The sequence below is a fragment of the Sceloporus occidentalis genome, unplaced genomic scaffold (assembly GCF_023333645.1).
Source record: "Sceloporus occidentalis isolate IW3139 unplaced genomic scaffold, rSceOcc1.0.p SCAF_21, whole genome shotgun sequence".
NCBI lineage: Eukaryota > Metazoa > Chordata > Lepidosauria > Squamata > Phrynosomatidae > Sceloporus > Sceloporus occidentalis.
The window spans coordinates 1571206-1582897 of record NW_028317001.1 but is presented as its reverse complement, the minus strand read 5'-3'; the positions used below and the strand labels follow the sequence as shown (position 1 = coordinate 1582897).

At 58.6% G+C, this 11692-nt stretch overlaps 1 protein-coding gene across 1 annotated transcript; it reads left to right on the top strand.

Annotated features, from left to right (window-relative positions):
- Positions 1–556: 556 nt before the first annotated feature.
- PITPNA (phosphatidylinositol transfer protein alpha) lies at positions 557–11342 on the top strand. Its single transcript, XM_089483967.1, is given in 11 exon segments — positions 557–721; positions 1218–1248; positions 3544–3689; positions 3989–4092; positions 6608–6699; positions 7382–7465; positions 7907–7984; positions 8291–8401; positions 8961–9083; positions 9253–9320; positions 9688–11342. Coding segments are annotated over 10 exon segments (837 nt in total). The 5' UTR covers positions 557–701; the 3' UTR covers positions 9301–9320; positions 9688–11342.
- The last annotated feature ends 350 nt before the right edge of the window (positions 11343–11692 follow it).

The window sequence follows — 11692 nt, the reverse complement described above, 5'->3', positions numbered from 1 at the left end:
AGGGAAGGCTCCCAGGGTCCAAGGCCTCCTGAAAGGGAAGGAGAAGCAAGTGAGGCACAGTGAAGGGAACAGACCCAGAGCCCCCCTAGAGATGTGTGTCAGGAGGAGGAAGCCTCTGGAGGCCCAGGGCAAGGGAAGCCTTGACCCAAAGCTCAGTCCAGCTGAGACCAGCCTCTCCTTTGTATATAGGCACACAGGCCTATATAGGATATATATATATATGTGTGTGTGTGTGTGTTTACTTGCGCACGCACTCACTTGCTGGAGGCCAGAGCAGGCTGACCCTCCTCCAGGGAGGGATGAGGCTGAGAGAGCGTGCCTCTGTCTGGGAGCCCTTGGGCGGGTCACACTCTCTCGGCTCCTCCTCCGGGGACTTACGCGGTGATCACGTGGACAGACGCCCCTCCCACGTGCAGCAAAGCGAGAGTTGGAGACAGCGGGAGAGAGGCGGCTCCAAACGCCAGGCCCCGCCCCTCCCCGTGACGCCATCACGCCGCCGCCGTCATTGCGCCCCTCCAGGCCCCGCCCCTCCCCGTGACGCCACGACGCGCTGTGCGCGGTGACGCAGCGGCTGTTGCCGGGGAACGCTGTGCCCTCCCGCGCCCTCCCCTCCCCGCGGAACCCAGAACGAGGCTGAAGGGCCGCAGGAAGGACGGAAGGAAGGAGCCGGTGGAGGAGCCCTGCCGCCGCCACTGCCGGCCATGGTGCTCGTCAAGGAATAGTGAGTCCCCGGGGAGAGGAGGCCGGGGCCCCGAGCGGAGGGAGAGAGCGGGGCCCGTGGCCGCAGGGAGTCCCGCCGCCGGCCCTCCGCTCCGTGTCCGGGGAGGGCGCCAGGCGGAGAGAGGGCCCCGGGAGAGGGAGGGAGGAAGGGGCCCCTGGCGCCCGGAGGACGAGGAGGAGGCGGTGAAGGTCACACTCGGCCCGGGCCCTCCTTCCTTCCTTGGGAATGGAGGGAGGGAGCGGGCCTTCTCCCGGGGACCCCCAACCCAGAGCCCCTTGGCCCTCCCCACCTCCCTGCCTTCTGCCGGGCCGACCCTCCTTCCTCCGGGGGAGGCAGGGAGGGAGCGTGGGAAGCCTTGGTCCCGCTGCTGGGCCGCTTCCCTTGAGCCCCAGCGCCCCCTTTGCGGGCGGCCCTTGCCACGAAGGAGGGAGGGAGCCAGGGATGCCGGCCCTGACGCTGACCCCGCTCTCTCTCTCTCTCTCTCTCTCCCTTGCAGCCGCGTCGTTTTGCCCGTCTCCGTGGAAGAGGTGAGTGCCGCTGGGTATCTCTGCCAAGGTCCCTCTGGAGGAGGAAGAGGCCCAGGGCCTCCGGGCCACGCATCGCCTGGGCAAGGGCCCCGAGGAGGAAGAGGAGGGCCCTGCCGCCAGCCCAGCTCTCTGCTTGCTCGGGGGGGGGGGGGGGTCACTGCCTGGCACCTTCCAGGGCGCCTTCTCTGAGACGCTCACAGGCCCTGCTCCGCCAACGCAGCCGCCAAGGGAGCAGCGCCTGGCACCCCAGGATCCCTCCCAGCCCCACTCCTCCTCCTTCAGGGGAGAAAGGGCAGCCACCTGCACTTGACTTAGAGGAGGAAGCCTTTCTCTCTCTATCGGTCTGTAATCCAGGCAGAGAGAGAATGAGGATGTGGCACACCATCCCAAGGTGTACTTTGGCCTTTGCGGCACCTCCAGGGCTACGCCTTTGCCTTCGGCTACTTCCAGGGCCTGGCTTAGGCAAAACACGCGCATGTGCCACTGCCTGGGAGCCCTGTGTTGACAGCGCTGGGCCCGGCGGGGTTTGGCTCCTCCCCAGCTCAGGGTGCCCTGGCTCTCCCTGCCCTGGGGGGATTGGGCCCCTTCTGACCAAGGAGGCCCATGGGTGCTCCGGAGTCTCACTCGGAGGCCTCCTTTTAGTTTGTGGCTTGGAGGGCCTTTGGTGGCTTCCGAAACACAAACACAAGCTCAGCCCAGTTAAAGAGACTGGAACACTGCAGAGAGAGAGAGAGTGCTCTGCCCCCAGGGCTCCCTCTGAAGGCAGTGGGTCTGGGACCCCTCTCTGGAGGCCTCCCTTGCCAGGCCCTCCCTCAGAGAACGCAGCCCCAAGCACCATTCACTTCTAGCTGTGCCACATGGGTGTCGGAGAGACCATAGAAGGCCCTTTGCCTTGTTCTCTTCGGGGTCTGTGAGAGCCAGGGAAAAGCAAGGGCAGTGGGGCTGGATGCCCTTTCACTTGCGTAGCACCTTCTGTGTCTCCTGCCCCATTCCTTTGCTGTGGGACAAAGGCTCTGGATGGCCAGACAGGCATGTAGCTACTCTGGGGAACAAGAGCCTTTCTTGAGACCCATGACTGGGAAAGTGAAAGGAGGGTGCTTTTGTGAGTGGAGGGGCATCTCTTTTGTGGGGCTCAGGGTGCCCCTTGGACTCTGTGCCACTGCAGCAGAGGTTGAGGGGCCAGAGAGCCACTGGGCCGGATACAGGGCCTGCAGGGCAAGCAGCCACATGACCCCCCCCCCAGCTTCCTGGGATTGGAGGCCTCTGGCACTTTCTCCGTCGGATTCCCCTGGGATCTGCTCTTATTTAACACAGCCGTTTATCAGGGCTCCTTCCTTCTTCCAATGAGATTAGAGGATCAGAAATAACAGAGGAGATTAAGGGGTGAAGATGGCAGCCCAGCGGCCTGATCCTCTTAGTGCCTCAGCTCTAACTTGTGGAGCGAGAGAGCAAAGAGGAGGAGGAGAGAGTGAATGGACAGTGCGTCAGTCAGTCCTTGTTGGCGACACTTTCGTCTCTGTCCCCAGAAGACCCTGGCTGGCCAGTTGGGAGGCTCCTCTGCCACCCGATCCCCAGTGGCTAAAGCCTCTCAGTCTGGCCCTGCACTTTCCCTTTCGGCTGCGGCTGCTCAGCCGGGGTTTTTCGCGGCTCTTGTGGGTGGCGGGAGGGATCTGGCCGCATTTGGTCTTGAGTCCAGGGCAGACAAAGGACTGAGAGGGCTGGCACTGGGCTGTGTGTGAGGGAAGAGCGGGGCAGGCCTGGCTTCAACTGACCCACTTGGCTGGAGTGGGCTCCCTTGGACCTCGGTGTCCGTTGGCAAGACTGGACCGGCTGGGATGCTCAGCCTCCATGGGAGCAGGGGCATGCCTATGGCTGTCTGGCTGAGGGTCAGGGCTCATGCCAGGCCCTGCCTGTGGGAAGAGCAGCTTGGGGAGAGCGTAATGCCTGGGAATGGTGGTGGCTTTGCAAGCCAGCTGCCTCCTGTTCAGCTCCAGGGGTCTCCAGGTATGCAAAGCTGCGTCAGAGCTGAGACAAATGCCTCTCTTTCTCTCAGTCTCTCGGAAACCCTACAGAGCCATGGGCCAGACCTGGTCCCCCAGATGTCCTGCTGTGAGTGGGGCCAGCCTGCCCAGCTGCATTCCCAAGGGAAGAGAGAAAAGGGGGCAGCCAGCCTACAGAGGAAGCAGTGTTTTCCCAGAGTGGGAGGGGGCCAGTGGGCTTCTCTGCAACCCACTAAGGGCTTCCTGGCCCTGCAGTGGCCCTGGGTGTGATGCGCCTCCTTTGCTCCCTCTGTAGTATCAGGTGGGGCAGCTCTACTCTGTGGCTGAGGCTAGCAAGAATGAGACCGGAGGCGGTGAAGGGGTGGAAGTCCTGGTGAACGAGCCCTACGAGCGTGACGGGGAACAAGGCCAGTACACGCACAAGATCTACCACTTGCAGAGGTGGGTGCCCAGAGGTCTGGGGAACCCCCCTCCATGTCACAGGAAGGCAGCTTTCCCCCACATGCCTAATCCCTGCTGTCCTTAGTATGTGTCTGAGTGGGGGGGGGGGGTGTTTGGCTTCTCTCTCACACACACAGGCGCTCACACTCACTCTTGCCAGCTGTTGTGGCTTGCAGAGGCAGCTCAGCCATCTGAAGCACTGGGCATGCTGTCCCCCCTCCCTCTGCCATTGCCAATATGCTGAGCTGTGCTCTGTGGGAAGGCGGCCATTGAGCAGCATTGCTTTCTCTCCCCCACAGCAAAGTGCCCCCCTTTGTGAAAATGCTGGCCCCGGAGGGAGCGCTGAACATTCACGAGAAAGCCTGGAACGCCTACCCTTATTGCCGGACGGGTGAGTGCCGGGGTACAGCTATGGGGGCTCATGAGTGTGTGCATATGTGGCATTCTGGTCATGGAAGCCTTGTTCCTCTCCTCCGTTGCCCCTTTGGCCTCAGTTTATTCCTGCTGGTCCTTCGGGGCATGGATCAGCTGCGGCTTAGGTCCCGTTCCCTTTTGTACCAGCTCTGGCTGCAAACAAAGCGGCTTTAATGTCTTCCAGGGAACAGGCTCATGACCCCAGAGGCAGACAACGGTTCTGCTTCCTTCTCTTGGTCCTGACTGCCACCCTCCAGAGGCTTCTCTCCGGGCATCTTGTTTTCAACTCCGGCTCTGTAGACCCAGCCAGTCGGTTGGGAGGCTCCTAGACTGGTTTTCTCCTGGGGAAGGGCCTTGTGCAGCCCCATGGGGCTTTCACCCCGGCCCACTGCCTGGCTCCCTTTCTCCGTTCCTTTGTATTTCTCCTCTGCAGCCGGGGCAGGGGGCTATCTGGGTCACTCTTGGCACTCCCCATCACGGTTGTGCTTGTGTCCAGTCTGTCACCTTTCAAGGGATGGTGGTGTTGGTGGGCAAGAGGCCCCTCTTGCCCCTGGCATGTGGCCACTGGCACACATCCTTCCCTTTTTGGTTCTTTGCTTTGGCCCAGGCGCCAAGACCTGCTCCTGCCTCCAGTGCTGTTTTGGCCTTGGTTTCCCAGGATGTGAGGGGGGATAGATGCCGTCCCAGTCACAGATTCTGAGAACCCAGTGGTCTTCCCTGGCTGGGTGCTGGCAGTGTGGCTGGGCTGCCGGTTGGCTGCTGTTCTTCCTGGCCAGTAGCTGCTGCCATTTTGTAGCCAGTCTGTGCTGGGCAAGAACATTCCTCTGGTCTTCTGGAGTCTGATCTGTCGGCATAGGATTGGGCTAGGCATCTTTGGAATTCCTTATTTGTCTCTTCAAAACTGAAAGGGCAGGGATCCCCTCCTTGTCTTGGGATAAAGGTGCTCTTTTGGGGTGGGCGTGAGGTATCTGTTCCTTCTTATGTCAAAAGAGCTCTTGTTGCTCCATATATCCCAGTCCTTTGACACAGAAATGGATGGGGTGGCTGTGCAGCTTTTGCGTCTGGCTACTTTGTGATGTTTCCCTTAGCAAGGGAGGAGGCTGAATCCCACAGAAGCTGCCCACCTGCCTGCCCTCCGTCAGCAGTGACCTGCCTTGGCTTCTGCCCTGCTGCTGCTGGCTCCTTGCTTTTGGCATGGAAATAACGGAGGGGTGGCGTGGCACTTGGCTGTCACAGGATCTGCCATGGCTTTGCTCATGAATAATTGAGCCCAGCTATAAGAAGACTCTGGTTACTGGCAGCAGGCCGCCCAGTTAGTCAGCTGGCTCCAGTTACCATAGGCCAGTTGCAATGGCCTGTGAGGTGGCCAGTGGGGCCAGAGTTTAGCTGTGCTCATCTGACTAGATGAATTCTGCAGGCAAAGGGCAAGAGGGCAGAATGCCAGGCACTGCTAAAGTGGATGCATGGGTGGACAGCCATCCTTTCCTAGTCTTGGATCTGAAGGGAGAAGCAGGAGATACAAATAAAATTTATATTATTATTATTATTATTATTATTATTATTATTATGCAGAAGAAGAAATTGCTTCTAGCCTCCTGGCAGAACCCGTGTGCTCCTACCTGCCTGCCTGGTGTGCCCTGCTTGTCTCATCTCTAAGAGTGGAGGAAGGCTAGAGGAGGTGCCACCTTGGTCCTCTTGTGGGTCTGGATTTGGGTCCAGGCACATTTCTCTTGTTGCGTCCCAACGGGTCTAAGGCTGGCACCAAGTGCTGCTTCAGCCATTCTCTTGAAGGCCCAGAGAGGGTGGTGCTGGTGGGTGGGCAGCTGCTCCTTGCCCGAGTTTCACCCCACAGGTTGGGCTTTCCAAGTGGGAACCCTGATTTGGGGCCATCTCTTGGAAATGGAGGGTGAAGCATCAGGCATGTTGGGGGAGAAGGACCCAGAGGGTCCTGGGGCATTTTGTGAGGAGTGCATCAGGCGTCTGGGATGGAATTGCAGAGGAACGTTTGCTTCAACATCCCAGCCACCCCATCTCCATCCATCAGGCCTGGGCCTCTGTCGGCATTTATTTGGAGGGGTGGTGGTGGTGGTATAACTGCTTCATCTCTGGGTCCTGCACACTCTCTCACTAAAGCTCTCCTTTCCTTTTCATGCCCTGGATTTTTGGAGCAGTTATCACAGTAAGTATGGCTTTTAGTCCCCTGCTTGAAAGAGTGCCTGCCTTTATGTGTATGGAAGCAGAAGAGGGTGAGCCTAGGGGCCTGCCCCCTTAGAGGCCAGTGGTTCTCCCCCAGTCCTCAAAGTCATGTGTGGGCTGGGTCTCCCTTTCATTTAAAACTGGTCTTACTCTGAAGAGGGCTGGACCCTAACCCTCCTTCCACAGCTGCTCCGAGGGTCTTACACTCTCCAGCCAGGGGGCTTGAAGATAGCTCGGGAGGGAAGAGATGGAGCCGGCCAGGGCTGAAGTCATTTGATGGCGGTTATCATCCCTGCATGTATAATTAGTCTTCTCTTTTTGGTAGAATGAATACATGAAAGATGACTTTTTGATCAAAATTGAAACCTGGCACAAAGCAGATCTCGGGATGCAAGAGAATGTAAGTGTGCTTGACGGGGGGTGGCTCCTGCATTTGGCAGACACACAGGAAAGGTGTGTCTTTGGAGGGCTTTGTGGTGTCTTAGAAGTGAGTTCTGTACCCAAAGGCAATGGGGATTTTAGTATGTTGTCAGTGTGGCAGATTTAATCTTCATGATGGTGGTTGTGGTTGCCAACCCCACTGAGGCCTGTTGCTGCTTCTCGTAGTGAGCATGGAAGCAGGAAGGAGAACGGGGCTGCAAAGGCCAGGGAATCTGGTGCCAGCTGTGCAGTTGTCTCTCCCCTGCGCTCAGTGTGGGAATGTGGCAGACAGGCTACTTTCTCAGGTGAACGGGCCCAGCAGTGTAGATCCAGGCCCCCAAAGTGCCTCCCCTCCCCTTGTTGTGCCACGTGCTTCTCCAGAAGCCCACCCACTGAGGGCATCTCCATTGTTTACAGTCTGTCCTTCTGTTGCTTTTTGTTGGGGCGGGGAGAGGGGGGTGTATTTAGGTGCATCCTCTCTGAACTTTTAAACAATCTGTTTTGCTTAAGTATTTGTATTGTGTGGCTATTGTATTCCTGGTTGTGCATTTAATGCCCTGAGAGCCCTGGGGTGGAAGGGGCCGGATTATAGAACCTGATTTGTACTATTGGGAGAAGCTATCCAGGTGCAGAGGGTCACCTGCTCCTTTTACCACATACAGGTACATAAACTGGAGCCCAACGAATGGAAGAACGTAGAAGCCATCTATATCGACATCGCAGACCGGAGCCAAGTGCTTTCAAGGGTAGGAGTGCAGGGCCAGGGACCTGTGTGGGAACGCAGGTTCAAGAGACTGGCAGCAGCTAGCTGGGGTCAAGTAGGCTGTTTGTGGGGAGGGTTGGCTGGAGACCAAAGGAGGAGAAGGCGCTTTGCCCTCCTGAGCAGCTCTTCCCAGCAGAAGAGCTGAGCCCTGGGCATGGCCACAAATAACCACTTGGGATGCCATGGATGGATCTGACCTTGAGTTTTCTGCCTGCCTTTTGTCACAGTGTCACTCGCTGCTGGAGGCTGGAGAGGGCTTGCCTCAGAGCTGGCAGGCGCATGAATGGGGGGGGGGCAGAGGGGGTGCCCTTCCTCCTTGATAGGGAGCAGCAAGGCAGCTGCTGAATGGGGGGGGGGACGTGTGCATAGGCAGCCATGTTCTGCTCTCCTTCCTGGACCTTCACTTTGGTTTCCTCTGCTATAGGATTACAAGCCGGAAGAAGACCCCTCAAAGTTCAAATCGGTCAAGACGGGACGTGGCCCCCTGGGCCCCAACTGGAAGGTGTGGCTTCTGCTGTTTCTGGCTTGCAGCATGTGATGTTTCTGGCCACAGAAGTGTCCTGTGTCAGGGCTGAGCCAGTGTGTTACTCTGTGGCTTTCCATGGCTGAGATGTCAGTTGGGAGGGAGGCAATGGTTGGAGGCTCACAGCTCATGCGCCCAGATGCTGTTGTACTGGACTCACTCAGCTGGGCGTTGGGGGATTGGGCTGGCCCTTTTGTGCAGTGGAAAGGTATGGTTTGAGGGTGGGGAGCAGAAGTTGCCTGGATGGCTGGCTCTCTTCTGAAGGATGCTCACTCTCACCCACAGAAGGAGCTGGGCAAGCAGTCCGAATGCCCCTACATGTGCGCCTACAAGTTGGTGACGGTCAAGTTCAAGTGGTGGGGGCTGCAGAACAAAGTGGAGAGCTTCATCCAGAAGGTGAGAGAAGGCCTCTGACAGCCCTGGCCTGTGGCTTCAGCAGACAGCCACTCCTCCCCTCCTGGCTAAGCTGGAGCATGAGGGAGTGTGCTGAGGAGCAGAACCAGAGCAGTCAGGTCCCCTGAGGATACAGTTTCCGTTTTCTGCAGGACAGGCAGCCTCTGCTGTGCTTTCCGTGGGTTCCCTCCGTACTCCTGACAGCCTCACAGGGCAGGGCCTGGGCAGTTGCGGGATGGGAGGAGGCCCTGTGGCTGGGCAGAGGGCTTTCAGCCAGCCCACCTGCACCAAAGTGATAAGAGACGCCCCCCCCCCCCAGCAGCATGGCCCTCTGGGCTCTGAGTGGTGCTGGGCCACCTGGGCACCATAGACCCCATGCAACATTTTGTCTGGCCATAGGACCTTGAGATAGTCAGCCATAGCTGACACCCGACAGTCCTGAAATCCACAAGGGCAGGATCTCTACTTGGGGGTCAGTAAGCTGGCACAGCTGGCAAGCATGGCCTGTTCTGATCCCTCATCTGGTGCTGGGAGTTTTGAGTGTTCGCTTTCTCTTTTGCAGCAAGAAAGGCGTCTTTTTACAAACTTCCACCGGCAATTGTTCTGCTGGCTTGATAAATGGGTTGACCTGTCGATGGAGGACATTCGCAGGATGGAGGATGAGACCAAGAGGCAGCTGGATGAGGTGAGCCTCCCGCAAGGGCTTGGGATGTAGCACTGCTCCAGAGGATGGTGGAGGAGAGGGCAGTGGCCTTGCTAGGTCAGGCACAGGCAGCCCTTGGAAGTGAGGCGCTGGGAACAGGTGTTGTTTCGCAAAAAGCCAAAAGCTAGTGATGGCCTTTTCCCTGTTGCAGATGAGAGAAAAGGACCCTTTGAAAGGAACGTCGGCTGCTGATGACTAGCATGGATTCCTTTGTGCATGGTATGTGGCCAGGGTCAGCTTAGCAGGAGGGTGGTGTGTAGAACGCATAAGCGGCTTTCCCTTTTCTCATGCCTTTTTTCCCTCTCACCCTTTCCCAGCACAGAACCAAAAGTGCCTGAGATGATCCAGGTTAAAAATGCAAGGGGGGGGGGACCTTTGGCATGTGCTTGCTGGCCCTTGGCCTTTTCTCCTTGTCCTGCCGCGGGTGAGAGTGGGATGAGGGGCCCTTTCCTCTCAGAAGACATGGCCCCTCACTTTGCTTGAGCTGAGATCTCTGCCCATGCCCAGGAGGTCTGCCCTCTTGGGGGCCTCCCTTTCAGACTGCCCATATACTAGACTCATTCCTTCATTCTCTCTCCCACTCTAGTTTGCAAAACAGCCAGCAGGAAGGCCCAGAAGCGCCACCTTCTTGACCAACGGACCATCTCTGGATCAAGTCCTCCTGTCTCCAGCCAGCAGGCGACTCCAGCCTCCCCTAGCTAACTCTAGTTGCCCTTAATCTCGCCAGCCGACCGACCGACCGACCGGCCGTCCTCAGGTCCTGAGCGCTGGCCTGGGAAGCGGGAGGGGCTCCCTCCAGGGGTGGGGCAGACGGCGGCGGCTGCGCCAGTGACTTTGCCACCTTCCCCAAAGGGGGTCCCGCCCGATCCCTGCGGGGCTCTCTTTGCTTTCCACGTGGCAGTTTTAGTTGACATAGTCTTGTGATGTGGTGATTTAAGTTTCATATCTCTGTATATATTTTTCCTTCCTTTTGAACACTGGGATAAACGGCTGCCTTTGTTTCTCTCCAGCTCTTCACTTTTCTGTTGTCCATCTGTGGAGAGGGGAACTCAGTATTAGGGTGCAGTGGGTGATACTCCTTGGTGGTGGCAAGGGCTGCCCTTGCTGCCGGCAGAGGGTTTTTGGTGCCCCTCGGCCTGGGTTGCCTCCGCCAGCCCCCCCCAGCCCTCCTTCCTTGCCATGGGCCAGCCAAGGCCCCTCCAGGCCCAGGGTTGCCTTGCGTGTTTGACTGGGCAGCTGGGCCAGGGCTGTAGGAATCGGGCAGAGGTGTGCGCATAGCTCCTGCGTGCTCTTGCTCTGTCTCAGGGCTGGCATTGTTTGTGCTGGAGACAATCATATGAGTGGGATGGATGGAGGAGGGGGCCAGCCCTTCCTGGCTCTGGGGTCCCTGCAATGTGGTGGCATTGGCAGGGCCCCCTGCCCTTCCTCCAGGGCGCATGCAAACCTTGCAGCCGCTAGGAGGGGAGAGGGACAGCTCTGCTGGGGAAGGAGGCCCGTCTTCTCCCTGCAGCCCTCTTGCTGCCTCCGCTCCTTTGCCTTACTGAGGTCCAAGTGCAATAAGCACACTTGCTTTCTCCGGCCGCTCTCCCTCGGCAGACCCAGGGAGAGGGGCTCCCTTGTCCTTTGGGGGGACGCTGGGGCCGAAAGGAGGGAGGCTGAGCCCCGCGGGGGGGGGGGAGAAGGAGGAAGGCGCCCAGAGCCCCCAAGGCCTCTGGCTAATCTCTGGCCCCGTAACAGGCTGAGAGTTGGGATTAGAGCGCAGAGCGTTGTTGTTCTTGTGGTTATGAAATGTAAGAGGATTCCTCTGCCTGAATGCGCTACTGTTCCCCCGGCTGTTCTTATATCACCATGGCTGCTTCTGTTCCCTCTGCTGCTGCTGGTTAAAGCCTTGTGTTTTGAGCCCTGCTGCCGCTCATTTCTATGGAAACAAAGGGGGGCGTTTTAAGCAGGAGGCAAAGCTGCTCTTAAGGCGCAAAGCTTTCCTGCTCAACGCCCTTTTGTCCTGCTTTGCTTTGCGGCCCAGTTCCCCCAGAGCCCTCCGGCAGCCTCCTCCTCCCTCCCTCCCTCCCGGCCTTGGAGGGGGCTTGGCCGGTGCCCTGCTCCTGCTGCCCTTCTCCCGCTCTGTAGATCCGGCTAGGCGGCCTCCTCCTCGTTTCCTTCATGTGGGTTTGTGCCTTTCTTTCTTTGTCTCCCGATCTTCCAATACAGGCCTATTGAAAACAACTCTAATAAAATCATAGACGAGCCTCTCGGAGTCCGCTTTGGTTTTTAATGCGGGGCCGACGCAGGGAGGGAGGGAGGGAGGATGGGGAGGTTGAGGCCATCTCCACAACGGCCCTGCGAGGAAGGACAGAGGCCTCCTGCCCCGAGTCCCTGGTCCCGGTCCGTGTCTGCACCGCTGCTGCCGGGAGGCGAAGGAGCGCAACAGCCCCGCGGTGTTGCCCGGCGTTTCCTGCCGCCTCCCTCCCTCCTTCGGGGCCGGGGAGGACAGGGCCACTTCCTTCCATCCGATGAACAAGGGCCTGAGGCGCGGGAAAACCGGCGCTTCCCCCGGTTGCTAAGGGCAGCAGCAGCTACTTCCGGCCGAAGAG